This window comes from Garra rufa, chromosome 1, assembly GCF_049309525.1.
Source record: "Garra rufa chromosome 1, GarRuf1.0, whole genome shotgun sequence".
NCBI classification, from domain to species: domain Eukaryota; kingdom Metazoa; phylum Chordata; class Actinopteri; order Cypriniformes; family Cyprinidae; genus Garra; species Garra rufa.
The window spans coordinates 11255743-11277442 of record NC_133361.1 but is presented as its reverse complement, the minus strand read 5'-3'; the positions used below and the strand labels follow the sequence as shown (position 1 = coordinate 11277442).

The 21700-nt window shown below is 35.4% G+C and overlaps 2 protein-coding genes across 2 annotated transcripts; both read right to left on the bottom strand.

Moving 5' to 3' along the window:
• Positions 1 to 573: 573 nt before the first annotated feature.
• On the bottom strand, positions 574 to 16359 carry LOC141347225 (uncharacterized). Its single transcript, XM_073852265.1, has 8 exons — positions 15917 to 16359; positions 14291 to 14907; positions 13720 to 14233; positions 13316 to 13647; positions 5883 to 6057; positions 3366 to 3551; positions 886 to 2356; positions 574 to 661 (listed from the first exon to the last, which is right to left on the bottom strand). The coding sequence occupies exons 1-8, from the start codon at positions 16122 to 16124 to the stop codon at positions 574 to 576; spliced, it is 3591 nt and encodes a 1196-aa protein (XP_073708366.1). The 5' UTR covers positions 16125 to 16359.
• Positions 16360 to 18755: 2396 nt separating this feature from the next.
• On the bottom strand, positions 18756 to 20747 carry LOC141347130 (uncharacterized). Its single transcript, XM_073852157.1, has 3 exons — positions 20489 to 20747; positions 19723 to 19781; positions 18756 to 19593 (listed from the first exon to the last, which is right to left on the bottom strand). Exons 1-3 carry the CDS (start codon positions 20745 to 20747, stop codon positions 18904 to 18906), a joined length of 1008 nt encoding a protein of 335 aa, XP_073708258.1. The 3' UTR covers positions 18756 to 18903.
• Between the last annotated feature and the right edge of the window lie 953 nt (positions 20748 to 21700).

Sequence of the window (21700 nt, the reverse complement as noted above, 5' to 3'; positions counted from 1 at the left end):
ACTGTGTTTGTCGAACAAACGTATGTATTTCAGCGCCATCCGCTGGATTGGAGTGTGAAGTAGAGAGTGACACGGGAGTGGATTTTCATGGATGTTGATCACATTAGGCTATAACTGTCTTAAATTGTGCCCTTAATATTTATATGTACACTAGAAAAAATTAGTGTAAAACAGGTTGTTTCTGAAAATACATGATGTGCAGGTTATTTTTTAGGTTTTATTTTTTTAACCGACAGAGAATTCCCTGCAGGTTATTTTTATGTAGCTATAAAAAAAGTCAGCGCTCTGAGACGTGCGCTCAGTAGCCTACTTTGCAGGCGCACTGGCTCATCTAGATAAAAAAAATAAGCACAAGGCACCATATTTATGAGGCAGTTTTTGTATGATTTCTTTGGAGATTTAAAATATGAAATTTAATGATAAGATTGGTGAACCGTTTTGGAGAATTTTATGTTTCCCCATTCAAACAGATAGGAGCTGCACTTGCCTGCCCGAGAGGCTTTTCAAAGATGGCCGCCGAGTGACATGCCTTGAGTATGTGTATAAACCTTGCGCACTGTAATTTAGTAACGTTTATGGGTTCTGTAGCTTCTGCAGCACGAACACAAGTCTGTAGTCCACCATTGTTGTTGTTGCTGTTACGTAACAAAGCGGTATCTGACTAGGGATTGAGATGTAGGTTAATGACATTGTCATTTCACAAAATATATGGATTGGCAATACACATTTCAGATTTATCCGCTCTAGAACCTAGGTTATTATCCAGTGTGGATCCTCTCATGTCTTTTCATATTTGATAAATTACTTAATCTCTTGTCACAATGTGAACACTTATAAGGTTTCTCTCCAGTGTGGATCATCTCATGTGTTTTCAAATCTGCTGACCGACTGAATCTCTTATCACAGTGCGAACACTTATAAGGTTTCTCTCTATTGTGGATCAGACTGTGACTGTTCAGGTGTACTGACTGACTGAATCTCTTGTCACAGTGTGAACACTCAAAAGGTTTTATTCCAGTGTGGATCATTTCATGTCTTTTCAGATTTGATGAATTACTTAAAATCTTGTCACAATGTGAACATTTATAAGGCTTTCCTGTGTGGATCCTCTCATGTGTTTTCACACCATTTCTGTTGTCACAGCGTGAATGCTTAGAAGGTTTCAGACTGGTGTGGATCCTGTTGTGACTTTTCAGATGTGCTGACTGACTGAATCTCTTTTCACAGTGTAAACAATTATAAGGTTTCACTCCATTGTGGATCCTCTCATGTCTAGTTAGGTCTCCTAAATCAAAGAATCTCTTGTTGCACTGTGAACACATATAAGGTTTCTCTCCAGTGTGGATCCTATTGTGTCTTTTCAGATTCATTGACAGAGTGAATCTCTTGTTACAGTGTGAACACTTATATGGTTTCACTCCAGTGTGGATCATCTTATGTCTATTTAGGTCTTCTAAATTACTGAATCTATTGCTGCAGTGTGAACAAGGATAAGGTTTCTCTCCATTGTGGATCATATTGTGAATGTTCAGATGTACTGACTGACTGAATCTCTTGTCACAGTGTGAACACTTAAAAGGTTTTATTCCAGTGTGGATCATTTCATGTCTTTTCAGATTTGATGAATTACTTAATATCTTGTCACAATGTGAACATTTATAAGGCTTTCCTGTGTGGATCCTCTCATGTGTTTTCACACCATTTCTGTTGTCACAGTGTGAATGCTTAGAAGGTTTCACTCTGGTGTGGATCCTATTGTGACTTTTCAGATGTACTGACTGACTGAAACTCTTTTCACAGTGTAAACACTTATAAGGTTTCACTCCAGTGTGGATCATCTCATGTCTATTTAGGTCTTCTAAATTACTGAATCTATTGCTGCAGTGTGAACAAGGATAAGGTTTCTCTCCAGTGTGGATCCTCTCATGCTGGTTTGAACAGGTTGCTGATGTAAAAGTCTTTTCACACTCAAAGCACATCACCACACCAGTAAGTATTTTCTGACACATTTGTAGACGCAAAAAACTGTTACCACACAAATGGCATGATTGTGTCTTCTCCTTTGAATGAACTTTTAGGTGTTTCTTCAGATCTGAAGCCCATAAAAACATTTTACCACATTGATCGCATGTGTGTACATTCTCTCCAGTATGAATTCTCATGTGATTCTTTAGACTGGTTTTGCATGTGAAACTCTTTCCACATTGAGTGCAGGTGAAAGATCTCCTGGCTCTTCTTTTCTTTAAAATTTTCTGTTTGGTTTGAGAGCCACTTAAAGGTTTTTCTCCTGTGTTGACAAGTTTTTTCTCCTCAGCTTCACTCGATTCTACATTCTTCTCTTTTTCTTCAATCAACTCTGAAATAAAAGTAAAAATAGTGAAATGTGTACACAAAAGTCCATTCAACAGCTTGAGTTGCGCAAACCAATAAATCTACAACAGAATGGCTGAAAACAAAGGAATCAAGTGGTTGCAACAACCGAGTCAAAGTCCAGAACTCATCCTAAATTAAATGCTGTGGTAAGAGCTGTGTATAAACAAATGCACACAAAGCTCAATAAACTAAAGCAAAACGGTAAAAAGAAATGGGCCAAAATTCCTTCATAACAACATGACACTAATAAAGTTTAAAATAAATTCAATAGGGTGTCCTAACTTTTTCCAAATGACTGTATAAATATATAATAGATCAGTGGTTAGTTAACACCATGTTGAACTTACTGTTTGAATGTGTTTGCTTACTAGATCTTTCCAGACTTTCTAGGAGTTTACCGGTTTAAAATTATGTGATTGCAAAACCTTACTTCTTTTAATTTTTAGGTATCATTTTTATTATAATGTAGTAAATCGAGAGCCCGGTTTCATGACAATTAGTCATCAGTAGCAAGATTTTATGTTTGTATTTAGTGTGCTATTCACACACTGAAATTGACTTAGCATGTTTGACAAAATATAAAGCAAAAATTCTGCTGCCATCTACTGGTTATAATCGTAATTTAATATATGTTTTAATTTGACTTTAGTGTTCGTTTACCACAAATCCATATTTTCGATATACATGTTTTGTCCCTTAAAAATAATATTTAAACTGGATATTTTTGAAGTGCTGGAAACAGTTGTGTGAAATACTCGAAAATCATTGAAATTCTCTCTCAAAAGGTTGTTCAAACCCTTAAATTAATGATGTAATAATATAAGACTATTTCTACCACAACACCATGGTTATTGTTAGCATTACTGTTTCTGGGTTTCTGTATTAGCATTGTTTGACCTGTTCATAATAGAATTCTGTGCAGAATTTGAATGCTTTGTAAGCCTAACATTCCATAAACATTCATTAAATATGAATGAAGTATAAACACCAACCTCCTTGTTCCTCCTGTTTTATTCTCAAAGATTCCAGTTCCTCATGTTTTGTTCTCCAGTGTTCTATTTTTAAGGGTTCTGGTTGCTCTTGTTTTATTCTGCAGGGTTCTAGTTCCTCGTGTTTTATTTTCAAGGATTCTGGTTCCTCTTGTTTTATTCTCAAGGGTTCTGGTTCACTCGTGTCCTCTTTAACAAACACCATCTTCACAGCAGCAGATCTTAGTTCAGCTGAAACTCCTCCAGATATTCCTGCTTACTTCAAAACTGAGTCACGACTGTGATGATGAGAATATTACATGTATTTATTGGCCTGATTCAAAAACTTTATTTACTAAAACTACATTTCCAACAGTTTGTATCAAAACAGCATCGCGAAAAAACAACAGAGAGCGCGATTAAACTAAACTTCTTCTTGGTTTTTAACGGCGGCTGGCAACCAAAACTAAACTTCTTCCTCTGAGGTTTAATGGTGTTTTGTCAAACAAACGTATGTTTCAGCGCCATCCGCTGGAATGGAGTGTGAAGTAGAGGCTGACACAGGAGTGAATTTTCATGGATGTTGATCACAGTATAACTTAAATTGTCTTAATAGTCTTAAATTGTGCCCTTAATATTTATCTTGTGGCCCCAATAGTAAAAACATTAGAAGAAAATGAGAAGAATTTCGCGTAAAACAAGTTGTTTCTGAAAATGCATGATGTGCAGGTTATTTTTAGGTTTTATTTTTATAACCTACAGATACCGTTTCTAGAGCATTCCCTGCAGGTTATTTTTAATATCTATTTTTTTTTAACCGATAGAGAACTTTACCTGCAGGTTATAGTAGTCACAACCATGTAAACTAATTAAAACTTTGCAGATGACTCTGACTAGGCTACTCTAACACTGAAATGTATATATTTATTTTTTATCATAAAGCTTTCAATAAAGTACAGACATCAAAGTGGTCAAATCGCATTATAATAATATAATTTTAATTTTATAGCTAAAAGAATCAATGTTGAGCGTCTGAAAATAACATCATAAACACTGGGTTTATTTCTTTACTGCACTCCTTTGATCTGCACGCGCTTCTCCAGCACGCGCGCTTTCTCAAGTCTTCAACATAAAGCCACGCCCTCGCGTAATAAAAAAAATAAAATAAAAAAATAACGGTTATTTTGTTTTACCTACTGACTGACATTCGTTGATTGATTTCTTTAATGGACAATTACTTATATTAAATATACATCCGCACGAGAGTAAATGTTATTTCAGGTCTAACTGAAGAGAACATGATGTTAAGACGTTTTCGTTTACTGACAAAAAGAGGGAAGCACATCATTATTTTAGTGGTAAGAAACGAATGTTATGTTAAAGTCAAACAAATGTTATTAATTTTTAATGTCTGTAAAAATAAAATACAATTTTTTTTAAATCGAATATTTTGTTAAAAGTCATGTTTTTTAACCAATGAAAATGGGTTATTATATGGGATTTGTGGAGCGGCACGTCCGTTATACACTGTAAAAAATGACTATTTAACGGTAAAAAAAAAAAAATGTAACTGTAAAAACTGTAAAAATGTTATGGTAAAAACCTGTGAAATGGTAAACGGTAAGTTCCCCTTCTAAGGTGAAAACTATGTTGAAAAAGAATGTAAAATTAACAGTGAAGAACCACAAATTGACATTCCCAGTTTCATTTTTTTTATTTGATGTTTTTTTTTTTTTTTTTTAAATAACTTTCTTCTTTTTTTGGCAGTTATATACATCAGGGCTGTATGTTACATCTAATGTTGTTGAATTAATGTGTTTTAATTTAACAATTAGAGTAAATTCTAAGAGAGTAAAAAGGCAGACTAAATCCATATTCAACTTTTTTTCTAACATGTTAACTCATTTGACATGTAGATGAAAGACCCTAATAAAAGACAGAACTCAGAATGTAAGATTTACCCGCTCTAGAACCCAGGTTCACAAAAATAACGATTTCATACGGCGGAATTGTCTGGACGAAACGCCAACACGATACAACATTTTTACACATATATAGCTCAATGCCTCTTCATGTGTCCGGGGCCTTACTGTGATAGTTTTTTTGTATATCTGTGTAGAGCATATGAATGATTGAAATTCTTCCCACATGCAGTGCAGTGATACGGTTATTATCCAGTATGGATCCTCTCATGTCTTTTCAGATTTGATAAATTACTTAATCTCTTGTCACAATGTGAACACTTATAAGGTTTCTCTCCTGTGTGGATCCTCTCATGTGTTTTCAAATCTGCTGACCGACTGAATCTCTTTTCACAGTGTGAACACACATAAGGTTTCTCTCCATTGTGGATCAGATTGTGACTGTTCAGGTGTACTGACTGACTGAATCTCTTGTCACAGTGTGAACAGTTAAAAGGTTTTATTCCAGTGTGGATCATTTCATGTCTTTTCAGATTTGATGAATTACTTAATCTCTTGTCACAATGTGAACACTTATAAAGTTTCTCTCCTGTGTGGATCATCTCATGTGTTTTCACACCGTTTCTCTTGTCACAGTGTGAATGCTTAGAAGGTATCACTTTGGTGTGGATCCTATTGTGTCTTTTCAGATGTACTGACTGACTGAAACTCTTTTCACAGTGTGAACACTTATAAGGTTTCACTCCAGTGTGGACCCTCTCATGTCTATTTAGGTCTCCTAAATCACTGAATCTCTTGTTGCAGTGTGAACACATATAAGGTTTCTCTCCGGTGTGGATCCTATTGTGTCGTTTCAGATTCATTGACAGACTGAATCTCTTGTTACAGTGTGAACACTTAAATGGTTTCACTCCAGTGTGGATCCTCTTATGTCTATTTAGGTCTTCTAAATTACTGAATCTTGTGCTGCAGTGTGCACAAGCAAATGGTTTCTCTCCAGTGTGGATCCTATTGTGTCTTTTCAGATTCGCTGACAGACTGAATCTCTTGTTACAGTGTAAACACATAAAAGGTTTCACTTCAGTGTGGATCCTCTCATGCTGGTTTGTACAGGTCGCTGAAGTTAAAGTCTTTTCACACTCAAAGCATATGTACCGTCCCACACCATTATGTATTTTCTGACACATTTGTTGATGCAAAAAACTGTTCCCACACAAATAGCATGAATGTGTCTTCTCCTGTGAATGAACTTTTAGGTGTTTCTTCAGAACTGAAGCCCATAAAAATATTGTACCACACTGATCACATGTGTGTAGATTCTCTCCAGTATGAATTCTCATGTGATGCTTTAGACTGGTTTTGCGTATGAAACTCTTTCCACACTGAGTGCAGGTGAAAGATTTCCTGGCTCTTCTTTTCTTAAAATCTTTCTGTTTGGTTTGAGAGCAACTCAAATGTTTTTCTCCTGTGTTGACATGTTTTTTCTCCTCAGCTTCACTTGATTCTTCATTCTTCTCTATTTCTTCAATCAACTCTGAAATAAAAGTAAAGATAGTGAAATGTAAACAAAAGTGAACATTGATGTAACAGTGCAGGGCTCCAGCCTAACATTTGACAGCAGCACGAATTACTTGACTGTGATATAGCGTAGCTTGTCAGTGAACTACAGCTCTGTGTACTAAATGCTGATAAATCTGAAAGCTGGTGCTGGAGATTTATAAATAACCACAGAACCATTTCAATGACAAAATGCGCAGCCCTATTCTGACCATCAACGTATTCTAGAATCAAATGTGAGGACATCTATTCAACAGCTTGATTTGGGCCAAAATTATGTCATGCAACAGGACAATGATCCCAAGCACACCATTAAACCTACAACAGAATGGCTGGAAACAAATTAATCAAGTGGTTGCAATAGCCCAGTCAAAGTCCAGAACTCATCCTAAATGAAATGCTGTTATAAGAGCTGTACATAAACAAATGCCTACAAACCTCAATAAACTAAAGCAAAACGGTAAAAAGAAATGGGCCTAAAGACTAATAGGCCCGGTTTCCCAGACAGGGCTTAGACTAAGCCAGGATTAGACCATATAGTTCAATTAGGACATTTAAGTAATTTTTAATAAACATGCTTAGAAAAAAACATTACTGGTGTGCATCTTGAGACAAAACAAAGGCACTGATATATTTTACAATCAATCAGTGCAATTTTATTTCAGTTGAAACAACTCAGACTTACATTTTAGTCTAGGACTAGGCTTAAGCCTTGTCTGCGAAACCGGGCCATAAAGTTTAAAACAAATTCAGTAGGGTGTCCTAACTTTTTCCATGTGACTGTATCATGGGCGTCGGAAGCAAAATAAATGTGGGTGGGTCCTGAAAAAAAATTACTGTATATGCCATTTTCTGTAGGCTGGTGCCTTTTATTTAATGTGTTTTTACACAATGCAAATGGGCCATATTTACAAATATTACAAAAGACAGCTATTCATTAACATTTTCAGTGGCGCAAGTGATAAAACGAGTGATGTATCGTTTTTGACGCGGGAGACCCGAGTTCGCGTCCGCCTTTTGGTGAAATCATTTTCGAAATCGTCTCCCTTTTCACTTATATCACGTCGGAAAGGCATTTGTTTATTTGTAAATTAATGAAATAATTGAAAAGTTGAAATAAAGTATCAACTAGGGTTAGGTGTATCTGAGCAGAAGTTACGCTGTTTTACTTTGCTGTGTCTCGGGAGTGCAGCAGGCACGACCGACTAGTGAAAACCCGGAATGAGTTTAATTGATGTCTCTGAATAAGCCAAGTGGAATAAATTTGAGGAAACCACAGCATGTAATTCAAAGCTTTATCTAAATGGAGTTTAATTTATTAAGGCGTACCTCATACAATGGATTTGACTGAGTCTGACGGCGCTCTGAAAAGTGCAAGACATACTCGCTGAATTAGAGACGGTAGAAGTGGTTGGGTCCAATATCATTGGTCTTCAAAAGTGGGTGGGTCCTGTCCCACCCACGTTCAATGGTTCCGACGCCCATGGACTGTATACATATATTATAGATCAGTGGTTAGTTAACACTGTTTTGAAATTACTTTTTGAATGTGTTTGCTTACTGGATCTTTCCAGACTTTCTAGGAGTTTACTGGTTTAAAATGATGTGATTGCAAAACCTTACTACTTTTCATGATGTTTCATTAACAAAGTTCGGGAGAAGCGCGTCAGATACTTAGCGTAAACATCGCAAGAGGAGTCCACTCAAGTCAATCAGCGCCATAGGTTTAAATACAGCTGACTCACCTCCATTCACTTGACGGTTTATCAGTAAACCTCAACCACCCCATCTCCTCACTCCGAGTTCTCACTACTCCTATTGGGGGGTACTCTGGGTTCGGGCCATTCCCGAGCTCGGAGCACTTCACCGGACAACACGCCAAACATGCACTACTATTCTCCGGCTAATTATATGTAAGCGTGAACTCATGAAATTTGTAAGGTATTGTTTTCTTTATAATGTAGTAAATCGAGAGCCCATTTCAGGAAAATTAGTCATCAGTAGCATGATTTTCTGTTTGTATTTGGTGTGCTATTCACACACTGAAATTGACTTAGCATGTTTGACAAAATATAAAGCAAAAATTATAAATTAATGATTAATACGCCTCTGCTGCCATCTACTGGTTATAATCGTAATTTGATTTATGTTTTAATTTGGCATTAGTGTTTGTTTACCACAAAACCACATTTTGATATACATTGTGTTTTGTCCCTTAAATAATAATATTTAAGCTGGATCATTTTTAGAGCTTTGAAGTTCTGGAAATAGTTGTGTGCAATACTCGAAAACCATTGAAATGTGCTTGAAATTCTCTCTTAAAAGGTTGTTCAAAACCTTAAATTAATGATGTAATAACATAGGACTATTTCTGCCACAACACCATGGTTAAAGTTAATGTTACTGTTTCTGGGTTTCTGTATCAGCATTGTTAGGTCTGTTCACAACAGAATTCTGTGCAGAAGTCGAATGCTTTGTAAGCCAAACATTCCATAAACAGTCATTAAAGATGAATGAAGCATAAACACCAACCTCCTTGTTCGTCCTGTTTTATTCTCAAAGATTCCAATTCCTCGTGTTTTATTCTGCAGGGTTCTGGTTCCTCTTGTTCTATTCTCAAGGGTTCTGGTTCCTCTTGTTTTATTCTGCAGGGTTCTGGTTCCTCTTGTTCTATTCTCAAGGGTTCTGGTTCCTCTTGTTTTATTCTGCAGGGTTCTGGTTCCTCTTGTTTTATTCTCCAGGGTTCTGGTTCCTCTTGTTTTATTCTCCAGGGTTCTGGTTCCTCCTGTTTTATTCTCAAAGATTCCAATTCCTCGTGTTTTATTCTGCAGGGTTCTGGTTCCTCTTGTTCTATTCTCAAGGGTTCTGGTTCCTCTTGTTTTATTCTGCAGGGTTCTGGTTCCTCTTGTTCTATTCTCAAGGGTTCTGGTTCCTCTTGTTTTATTCTGCAGGGTTCTGGTTCCTCTTGTTTTATTCTCCAGGGTTCTGGTTCCTCTTGTTTTATTCTCCAGGGTTCTGGTTCCTCTTGTTTTATTTTCAAGGGTTCTGGTTCCTCTTGTTTTATTTTCAAGGGTTCTGGTTCTTCTTGTTTTATTCTCCAGGGTTCTGGTTCCTCGTGTTTTATTCTCCAGGGTTCTGGTTCACTCATGTCCTCCTCACTCTCCACTTTAACAAACACCATCACAGCAGCAGATTTTAGTTCTGCTGAAACTCCTCCAGATATTCCTGCTTGCTTCAAAACTTAGTCACGACTCTGAGAATAATAATATTACAGGTGTAATACCTGATTCAAATACTGTATTTTTCTATTTGCAGAAGTAACATTTTTAACCGGTTGTATTAAAACAGCATCGCGATAAAACAACAGAGAACGCTGTGAAACTAATCTTCTTCCTCTGAGGTTTAAAGGTGTGTGTCAAACAAACGTTTGTGTTTTAGCGCCACCCGCTGGACTGGAGTGTGAAGTAGCGGGAGTGGATTTTCCAACCTGCAAAAAAAAAAAAAAAAAAAACTTGCCCAAGAGTTATGCTGGTGAACCTTAGTCAATTATACGTGAAAGTGAAAGTAAAAAATAAATAAATCTCTCAGAGAGAACAAGAGACAAATCTACCTTAGCATATGCTGATAACGGTAGGCTATAACTGTCTTAAATTATGCCCTTAATATTTTTCTTGTGGCCCGTATAGTAAAAGACATGAGAAAATACATGAAATAAAGACATATTTTGAAACATACCTTTAAAAAAAAACATACATGTTTTGGTACCTGGACTGAGAAAAGTACATCCATCAGTCATTTAAGAACTGAATTGAGATTGACCAGTACATATTTTGAATAGTTAAATATGTGTATGAATAGAATCAGTCTTATTTTATTATTATTATTTTTGGAAGAGTTTTCGAAGCAAATAGCAACCATTCAATGGAAAAGCCCTTGACCATTAGAGAACCCTGTGTTATTTTCACTTTAATATTTGACTTCTCTCGTTTTTCTCTTCTAATCCTCATTCACGAAGATCATTGGTGTTGATCAAGTACCATTCGGGTCTATTTATTACTATTTGTTTATTTTATTTTAATTGTGCAGATTCATTTTTTTTTAAAGTAAAACAAATCAGTGCACATTATACACGCACTGATTTCCCTCTTCTCGACGCTTCACTCTCCAGTCCAGCGGGTGGCGCTAAAACAATAACGTTTGTGTGTCAAACACCATTAAACCTCAGAGGAAGAAGAAAAGTTTCACCACAAAGGCTCTCTGTTGTGTCGTTATGCTGGCTTAATACAAACAGTTAGAAATGATTCTGTAAATGTAAAAACGCAGTTTTGAATCTCATCCTCACAGTCGTGACTAAGTTTTAAAGCAAGGAGGAATACCTGGAGGAGTATCATTGAAGGATAAACAGTCATTGAAACAGTCATTACAAAAAGAAAAATGAATTCAGTGAGCTTGTGCCTGCTCGTTTTCTGTATGTTTTAATCTCAAATTGAATAACTTTTGTTTTTCATGTTACTAAAATAAGCAATGTGAAGAATGTCATTAATATGAGGTGTCGTTTTCCCCACACAAAAACTAAATCGGCATTAATCGTAATTGCCACATCAAATGTAAGGACATAAAAATACTTAAATGGTTCAAGAAAAGACTTTATTAAAAACTGAGGACGGAAAGACAAGAGTAATGATATGGCTTAATGTAAATATTAAACTGTCATAAGGTTATGATTTCATTGAATAAACACATAAAACAAAGTCAAAACGCAGCGCAGGTGTAAAAGTATCTCTGAATAAACTGCCTGCCATCAGAAAAGTTTTGATGGCATTTTCATTTCATCTTGCATATGTCAAAACATTATTTGTGTATATAATTTTGCTTTATGAGTCATGACATACAGTACATGTTATCATTGTGCTTACTTATGGGTTTAATATTGTATTCAATTGTTCCCTTACAGATACCCATCCCACCTTTAAGTCAGCAGGAGTAATTATTGATTAAATGTTACCCTTTGTAACGAACTCTGTTCGCTTTGATAAGATAGAAGTTTCATCTGGTCTTGTTAAAAGCTACCACTATATTTATTTAAACGGGGAGTCATCTCAATTATATCCAGTGAAGTATGGAGTGCCACAAGGATCTGTTCTAGGTCATCTGCTATTTTCAATTTACGATTTTTACAAGTGCAGTTTCTGTGCTATGGTGGGGCCATATGATTTTGGGACGTGACCTAAAGATAATGATAAGTTAGATGCGGTGATAAGTTTATTTAATTCTTTTTGTTCTATAGTTGTAAAGCACTGCAGTTTTTCTTTGGGTGCAATGATTAATGTTGAAGTATCAGTTGCTGTAGTATCTATATTTGTTATTTTATCAGTAAAGAAATTCATAAAGTCATTACTTAACTGTACAGGAATATTTAGGTCAGGTGGCGTTTGGTTATTTGTTAATCTAGCCACTGTGCAAAACAAAAACCTTGGGCTGTTTTGCTTTATTTCTATGAGTTGGTGGATGTACTCGGCTCTGCAGCTTTTATAGCCTGTCTATAGCTGGACATGGTGTCAATGCAGCTTCACATTCTCATATTACGCTAACACTTTACAAAATTAGGACAATTAGAAATTTATTTTAACATTTCCTAATTTTTTTGTCAATTATCATTTCTTGTTAATTATTTTATGATGCCACAGAAAAACCTTTTTTTGTCTAAATATTCCATAAAGAACCTTTAACATCTGAAGAACCTTTTTGTTTCACAAAAGGTTCTTTGTGGTGAAAGAAGATTCTTCAGATTATAAAAAGGTAAGAAAAGAAATGGTTCTTTGTGCAAACAAAAATGGTTCTTCTATGGCATCGGTGTGAAGAACCTTTTGAAGCACCTTTATTCTTAAGAGTGTAGTGTAGGAGAGTTTACAGTTAAAACTCAAGGACCAGATATGATGAACAAAGACCAGAGATGCAATCAATAGAAAAATTTAATGAAGAAAATAGTTCCATCAGCAGAAGTCAGCTTCAACACTACACACAATACAACAGTACTCATACTCGAACAGAGGTCACCAACCATGGCAATACTTGGGTAAAAAAGTTTCTGGTTGGTCGAAGCATAGATAAAGTTAGGAAATCTCCAGACATGGACATATATCCTTCAGTGATTTTTTTTAGGTGGCAAGCAATCAGAGGTCGTACGTAATGGCTCCAGGATTCCATTCCTTCACTAGTTTGTGGTGCTGTAATTCTGCCACTAAAATGGAGATAATGACTTAGAGTATGTGCATAAACCTTGCGCACTGTAATTTAGTAACGTTTATGGGTTCTGTAGCTTCTGCAGCACGAACACAAGTCTGTAGTCCACCATTGTTGTTGTTGCTGTTACGTAACAAAGCGGTATCTGACTATGGATTGAGATGCAGGCTAATGACATTGTCATTTCACAAAATATATGGATTGGCAATACACATTTCAGATTTATCTGCTCTAGAACCTAGGTTATTATGCAGTGTGGATCCTCTCATGTCTTTTCAGATTTGATAAATTACTTAATCTCTTGTCACAATGTGAACACTTATAAGGTTTCTCTCCAGTGTGGATCATCTCATGTGTTTTCAAATCTGCTGACCGACTGAATCTCTTATCACAGTGTGAACACTTATAAGGTTTCTCTCTATTGTGGATCAGATTGTGACTGTTCAGATGTACTGACTGACTGAATCTCTTGTCACAGTGTGAACACTCAAAAGGTTTTATTCCAGTGTGGATCATTTCATGTCTTTTCAGATTTGATGAATTACTTAAAATCTTGTCACAATGTGAACACTTATAAGGCTTTCCTGTGTGGATCCTCTCATGTGTTTTCACACCATTTCTGTTGTCACAGCGTGAATGCTTAGAAGGTTTCAGACTGGTGTGGATCCTGTTGTGACTTTTCAGATGTACTGACTGACTGAATCTCTTTTCACAGTGTAAACACTTATAAGGTTTCACTCCATTGTGGATCCTCTCATGTCTAGTTAGGTCTCCTAAATCAAAGAATCTCTTGGTGCAGTGTGAACACATATAAGATTTCTCTCCAGTGTGGATCCTATTGTGTCTTTTCAGATTCGTTGACAGAGTGAATCTCTTGTTACAGTGTGAACACTTATATGGTTTCACTCCAGTGTGGATCCTCTTATGTCTATTTAGGTCTTCTAAATTACTGAATCTATTGCTGCAGTGTGAACAAGGATAAGGTTTCTCTCCATTGTGGATCAGATTGTGACTGTTCAGATGTACTGACTGACTGAATCTCTTGTCACAGTGTGAACACTTAAAAGGTTTTATTCCAGTGTGGATCATTTCATGTCTTTTCAGATTTGATGAATTACTTAATATCTTGTCACAATGTGAACATTTATAAGGCTTTCCTGTGTGGATCCTCTCATGTGTTTTCACACCATTTCTGTTGTCACAGTGTGAATGCTTAGAAGGTTTCACTCTGGTGTGGATCCTATTGTGACTTTTCAGATGTACTGACTGACTGAAACTCTTTTCACAGTGTAAACACTTATAAGGTTTCACTCCAGTGTGGATCATCTCATGTCTATTTAAGTCTTCTAAATTACTGAATCTATTGCTGCAGTGTGAACAAGGATAAGGTTTCTCTCCAGTGTGGATCCTCTCATGCTGGTTTGAACAGGTTGCTGATGTAAAAGTCTTTTCACACTCAAAGCACATCACCACACCAGTAAGTATTTTCGGACACATTTGTAGACGCAAAAAACTGTTACCACACAAATGGCATGATTGTGTCTTCTCCTTTGAATGAACTTTTAGGTGTTTCTTCAGATCTGAAGCCCATAAAAACATTTTACCGCATTGATCGCATGTGTGTATATTCTCTCCAGTATGAATTCTCATGTGATTCTTTAGACTGGTTTTGCATGTGAAACTCTTTCCACATTGAGTGCAGGTGAAAGATCTCCTGGCTCTTCTTTTCTTTAAAATTTTCTGTTTGGTTTGAGAGCCACTTAAAGGTTTTTCTCCTGTGTTGACAAGTTTTTTCTCCTCAGCTTCACTCGATTCTACATTCTTCTCTTTTTCTTCAATCAACTCTGAAATAAAAGTAAAAATAGTGAAATGTGTACACAAAAGTCCATTCAACAGCTTGAGTTGCGCAAACCAATAAATCTACAACAGAATGGCTGAAAACAAAGGAATCAAGTGGTTGCAACAACCGAGTCAAAGTCCAGAACTCATCCTAAATTAAATGCTGTGGTAAGAGCTGTGTATAAACAAATTCACACAAACCTCAATAAACTAAAGCAAAACAGTAAAAAGGAATGGGCCAAAATTCCTTCATAACAACATGACACTAATAAAGTTTAAAATAAATTCAATAGGGTGTCCTAACTTTTTCCAAATGACTGTATAAATATATAATAGATCAGTGGTTAGTTAACACCATGTTGAACTTACTGTTTGAATGTGTTTGCTTACTAGATCTTTACAGACTTTCTAGGAGTTTACCGGTTTAAAATTATGTGATTGCAAAACCTTACTTCTTTTAATTTTTAGGTATCATTTTTATTATAATGTAGTAAATCGAGAGCCCGATTTCTTGACAATTAGTCATCAGTAGCAAGATTTTATGTTTGTATTTAGTGTGCTATTCACACACTGAAATTGACTTAGCATGTTTGACAAAATATAAAGCAAAAATTCTGCTGCCATCTACTGGTTATAATCGTAATTTAATATATGTTTTAATTTGACTTTAGTGTTCGTTTACCACAAATCCATATTTTCGATATACATGTTTTGTCCCTTAAAAATAATATTTAAACTGGATATTTTTGAAGTGCTGGAAACAGTTGTGTGAAATACTCGAAAATCATTGAAATTCTCTCTCAAAAGGTTGTTCAAACCCTTAAATTAATGATGTAATAATATAAGACTATTTCTACCACAACACCATGGTTATTGTTAGCATTACTGTTTCTGGGTTTCTGTATTAGCATTGTTTGACCTGTTCATAATAGAATTCTGTGCAGAATTTGAATGCTTTGTAAGCCTAACATTCCATAAACATTCATTAAATATGAATGAAGTATAAACACCAACCTCCTTGTTCCTCCTGTTTTATTCTCAAAGATTCCAGTTCCTCATGTTTTGTTCTCCAGTGTTCTATTTTTAAGGGTTCTGGTTGCTCTTGTTTTATTCTGCAGGGTTCTAGTTCCTCGTGTTTTATTTTCAAGGGCTCTGGTTCCTCTATTCTCAAGGGTTCTGGTTCACTCGTGTCCTCCTTACTCTCCTCTTTAACTAACACCATCTTCACAGCAGCAGATCTTAGTTCAGCTGAAACTCCTCCAGATATTCCTGCTTACTTCAAAACTGAGTCACGACTGTGATAATGAGAATATTACATGTATTTATTGGCCTGATTCAAAAACTTTATTTACTAAAACTACATTTCCAACAGTTTGTATCAAAACAGCATCGCGAAAAAACAACAGAGAGCGCGATTAAACTAAACTTCTTCTTGGTTTTTAACGGCGGCTGGCAACCAAAACTAAACTTCTTCCTCTGAGGTTTAATGGTGTTTTGTCATGTCAAACAAACATATGTGTTTCAGCGCCATCCGCTGGAATGGAGTGTGAAGTAGATGCTGCTGACACAGGAGTGAATTTTCATGGATGCTGATCACAGTATAACTTAAATTGTCTTAATAGTCTTAAATTGTGCCCTTAATATTTATCTTGTGGCCCCAATAGTAAAAACATTAGAAGAATATGAGAAGAATTTCGCGTAAAACAAGTTGTTTCTGAAAATGCATGATGTGCAGGTTATTTTTAGGTTTTATTTTTATAACCTACAGATAACGTTTCCAGAGCATTCCCTGCAGGTTTATATATATATATATATATATATATATATATATATATATATATATATATATTTTTTTTTTTTTACCTAGAGAAAGTTACCTGCAGGTTATTTTTAGTAGTCACAACCATGTAAAACTAAAACGTTGCAGATGACTCTGACTAGGCTACTCTAATACTGAAATGTATATATTTATTTTTATCATAAAGCTTTCAATAAAGTACAGACATCAAAGTGGTCAAATCGCATTATAATAATATAATTTTAATTTTATAGCTAAGAGAAGCAATGTTGAGCATATGAAAATAACATTATAAACACTGGGTTTATTTCTTTACTGCACGCCTTTGATCTGCACGCGCTTCTCCAACACAAGCTTTCTCAAGTCTTCTACATAAAGCCACTGCCTCGCCTAATAAAAATAAAATAAAAATAACGGTTTATTTTGTTTTACCTACTGACTGACATTCGTTGATTGATTGAAAGAGGTGCATCCCTCTTTTTGTCAGTAAACGAAAACGTCTTGGTCATTATTTTATTTATTATTATTAACGTCTTGGTCATTATTTGGTCATTGGATCATTATTTTAGTGGTAAGAAACGAATGTGATGTTGAAGTCAAATAATTGTTATTCATTTTTAATGTCTGTAAAAATAAAATACCAATTTTTTAAAATCGAATATTTTGTTAAAAGTCATGTTATTTAACCAATGTAACCGGTTAAAAAAAATGTAAAAATGTTATGGTAAAAACCTGTGAAATGGTAAACGATAAGTTCCCCTTCTAAGGTGAAAACTATGTTGAAAAAGAATGTAAAATTTACAGTGAATAACCACAAATGGACATTCCCAGTTTCATTTTTTTTTATTTGATGTTTTTTTTTTTTTTTTTTTTAATAACTTTCTTCTTTTTTTGGCAGTTATATACATCAGGGCTATATGTTAGATCTAATGTTGTTGAATTAATGTGTTTTGCACTGTTTCAGTTTCATGTGTGTTACCATGATGGTATTTAGTGTTTGTGTGAATGACAATGTGCACCTTCTGTGTATGTTATTGTTTAAAACCTCCTTGTGATGGGCTTTGGTTCATCATGTGATGTTGTCATCACCACCTGCTTTTGGTGGTTATCAGTGTTTTACTAAGGTACAAAACAGATTTCAGTACTTCCAAATGTTGGTACGTTACCATGATACCAGTTGAAATTACAGTATTTACCTCTAAATTTAAGTGCAAAAACGTAAAATGTAAAACATTGCTACCATACTTTTTGGCGGAAAAATTCAAGCAACTACAGCTGCCAGTTTTTTACTGTAAATATTATGGCTTTTTTTCTTACAGTGTAAAACTCCTGAGATCTCACTGAGAGCAGCTGAAATGGCCTTTTGACTTGTTTTCTGAAAGCTGCAACTCAATGATTTTTCTCCATTGACACCATGATCTTTCTGATCCTGTTGTTTCCCCTTCACCCCATTCAGATCTTCTCTTTCTTCTTTCGTTTTCATCAGGTCTAAAATGAAATCTTTGTAAAGATGAAAATTAATTGGGACCTTTGAGAAATAAAAAGGATAATATATTCGTGTACAGATGAAATTTTTGTCAAAAATGTCCCATTCCACGCAGATCTATGAAAATGACTGAAAACCATAGACTTTAAAAAAATATGGAAGTAGTGTCCGTGACGTCAACAGTAGGTTTCTGAAGAGCGATTCTGAAGCTCATAGTGGGTGGGATTCAAATGGCAAATTACCTTTTTCCCTCTAGGCTCTCCCTACTTCTTGTTGCAAAAACAGACATACACACCCATATTACTTATCTGTACTTCAAGGTTGCCTGCCACTGCCCTGGATTTGATCAAATATGGTTAACACACACAAAGAGAGTAGCTTCTAAGAGAGTAAAAAGGCAAACTAAATCCATATTCAAATTTTTTTCTAACATGCATAAATGTTAACTCATTGGACATGTAGATGAAAGACCCTATAAAAGATAGAACTCAGAATGTAAGATTTACCCGCTCTAGAACCCAGGTACACAAAAATAACGATTTCATACGGCGGAACTGTCTGGACGAAACGCCAACATGATACAACATTTTTACACATATATAGCTCAATGCCTCTCCATGTGTACGGGGCCTTACTGTGTTACTGTTTTTTTGTATGTCTGTGTTGAGCAAATGAATGATTGAAACACTTCCCACATGCAGTGCAGTGATACGGCTATTATCCAGTATGGATCCTCTCATGTTTTTTCAGATTTGATAAATTACTTAATCTCTTGTCACAGTGTGAACACTTATAAGGTTTCTCTCCTGTGTGGATCCTCTCATGTGTTTTCAAATCTGCTAACCGACTGCATCTCTTATCACAGTGTGAACACACATAAGGTTTCTCTCCATTGTGGATCATATTGTGATTGTTCAGATGTACTGACTGACTGAATCTCTTGTCACAGTGTGAACACTTAAAAGGTTTTATACCAGTGTGGATCATTTCATGTCTTTTCAGATTTGATGAATTACTTAATCTCGTGCCGCAGTGTGAACAAGTATATGGTTTCTCTCCAGTGTGGATCCTATTGTGTCTTTTCAGATTCGCTGACAGACTGAATCTCTTGTTACAGTGTAAACACATAAAAGGTTTCACTCCAGTGTGGATCCTTTCATGCTGGTTTGTACAGGTCGCTGAAGTAAAAGTCTTTTCACACTCAAGGCACATGTACCGTCCCACACCATTATGTATTTTCTGACACATTTGTTGATGCGAAAAACTGTTCCCACACAAATAGCATGAATGTGTCTTCTCATGTGAATGAATTTTTAGGTGTTTCTTCAGAACTGAAGCCCATAAAAATATTTTACCACATTGATCGCATGTGTGTAGATTCTCTCCAGTATGAATTCTCATGTGATTCTTTAGACTGGTTTTGCGTATGAAACTCTTTCCACATTGAGTGCAGGTGAAAGATTTCCCGGCTCTTCTTTTCTTAAAATCTTTCTGTTTGGTTTGAGAGCAACTCAAATGTTTTTCTCCTGTGTTGACATGTTTTTTCTCCTCAGCTTCACTTGATTCTTCATTCTTCTCTTTTTCTTCAATCAACTCTGAAATAAAAGTAAAAATAGTGAAATGTGAACACAAAAGTGAACATTGATGTAAAAGTGCAGGGCTCCAGCCTAACATTTGAGAGCAGAACCACTAACTTGAACGTGATATATGTAATGTACTAGTAATTTGAGAGCCTGGTTTCATGAAAATTCAGTAGCGATTTTCTATACGATTTTCTGTTTGTATTTGGTGTGCTATTCATACACTGAAATTGACTTAGGTGTGCGTGCACCTATGATATACATGCTTGACAAAATATAAAGCAAAAATTATAAATTAATGATTAATAAGCCTCTGCTGCCATCTACTGGTTATAATCGTAATTTGATATGATTAAATTTGAAATTAGTGTTTGTTTACCACAAAACCATATTTTGATATACATTGTGTTTTGTCCCTTAAAAAATAATATTTAAACTGGATATTTCTAGAGCTTTGAAGTGCTGGAAAATAGTTAAAACGTCATTGAAATGTGCTTGAAATTCTGTCTTAAAATGTTGTTCAAACCCTTAAATTAATGATGTAATAACATTGGACTATTTCTGCCACAACACCATGGTTAAAGTTAATGTTACTGTTTCTGGGTTTCTGTATCAGCATTGTTTGACCTGTTCATAACAGAATTCTGTGCAGAAGTCGAATGCTTTGTAAGCCAAACATTCCAGAAAAAGTAATTAAAGATAAATTAAGTATAAACACCAACCTCCTTGTTCCTCCGGTTTTATTATCCATGTAACTTGTTCCTCATGTTTTAATCTCGAAGATTCCAATTCCTCGTGTTTTATTCTCAAGGGTTCTGGTTCCTCTTGTTTTATTCTCCGGGGTTCGGGTTCCTCTTGTTTTATTCTCAAGGGTTCTGGTTCCTCTTGTTTTATTTTCAAGGGTTCTGGTTCCTCTTGTTTTATTCTCCGGGGTTCTGGTTCACTCATGTCCTCTTCACTCTCCTCTTTAACAAACACCATTTTCACAGCGTCAGATCTTAGTTCAGCTGAAAGATATTCCTGCTTGCTTCAAAATTTAGTCACGACTGTGAGAATGAGAATATTACAGGTGTAATACCTGATTCAAATACTGTATTTTTCTATTTACAGAAGCAACATTTCTAACAGCATCGCGATAAAACAACAGAGAGCGCTGTGAAACTAATCCTCTTCCTCTGAGGTTTAATGGTGTTTGTCAAACAAACGTTTGTGTTTTAGCGCCACCCGCTGGACTGGAGTGTGAAGTAGAGACTGACACGGGAGTGGATTTTTCAAACCTAGCTCGCCCGTCCCACTACCCCCCATCCCAATCCAACAAACCCAAAGGATTTCCAAATGATTTCCAAATGATTTCCTGTCATGCAACAAAAGAAAGCAACTTTGCCCAAGAGTTAGTCTGATGAACCTTAGTCAATTCACAACAGAGAAAGTGAAAGTAAAATAATAATAATAATAATAATAATAATAATAATAATAATAATAATAATAAGGTAAATAAATAAATAAATAAATAAATAATTCTCTTAGAGAGAACGAGAGATAAATCTACTTTAACACATGGTGATAACGGTATAACTGTCTTAAATTATGCCCTTAATATTTCTCAGCAGATGGCGTATAGTAAAAGACATGAGAAAATGCATGAAATAAAGACATATTTTGAAACATACCTTTTAAAAAAACATATGTTTTGGTAACAGGACTGAGAAAAGTACATCCATCAGTCATTTAAAAACTGAATAAAAAATTTAATAAATTAACCTGAGATTCACCAGAACATATTTTGAATAGTTAATGTGTATTAATAGATTCAATCTTATTTTATTATTAGCAAATATCAACCATTCAATGGAATAGCCCTTGACCATAAGAGAACCCTTTGTTATTTTCACTGAAATATTTGACTTCTCTCGTTCATTTTGATCGAATACCAG

Coding starts and splice junctions, on each gene's coding strand:
- LOC141347225 (XM_073852265.1), bottom strand. CDS start 16,124: ATGGTGTTAGTTAAAGAGGAGAGTAAGGAGGACACGAGTGAACCAGAA. Junction 3,552..5,882: donor ACACTGTGACAAGAGAAACG/GTGTGAAAACAC, acceptor TGTTTGTTAAAG/AGGACACGAGTGAACCAGAA. Junction 2,357..3,365: donor AAAACAGGAGGAACAAGGAG/GTTGGTGTTTAT, acceptor CTTTTATTTCAG/AGTTGATTGAAGAAAAAGAG.
- LOC141347130 (XM_073852157.1), bottom strand. CDS start 20,747: ATGGTGTTTGTTAAAGAGGAGAGTGAAGAGGACATGAGTGAACCAGAA. Junction 19,782..20,488: donor AAAACCGGAGGAACAAGGAG/GTTGGTGTTTAT, acceptor CTTTTATTTCAG/AGTTGATTGAAGAAAAAGAG. Junction 19,594..19,722: donor AAGCTGAGGAGAAAAAACAT/GTCAACACAGGA, acceptor ACCAGTCTAAAG/AATCACATGAGAATTCATAC.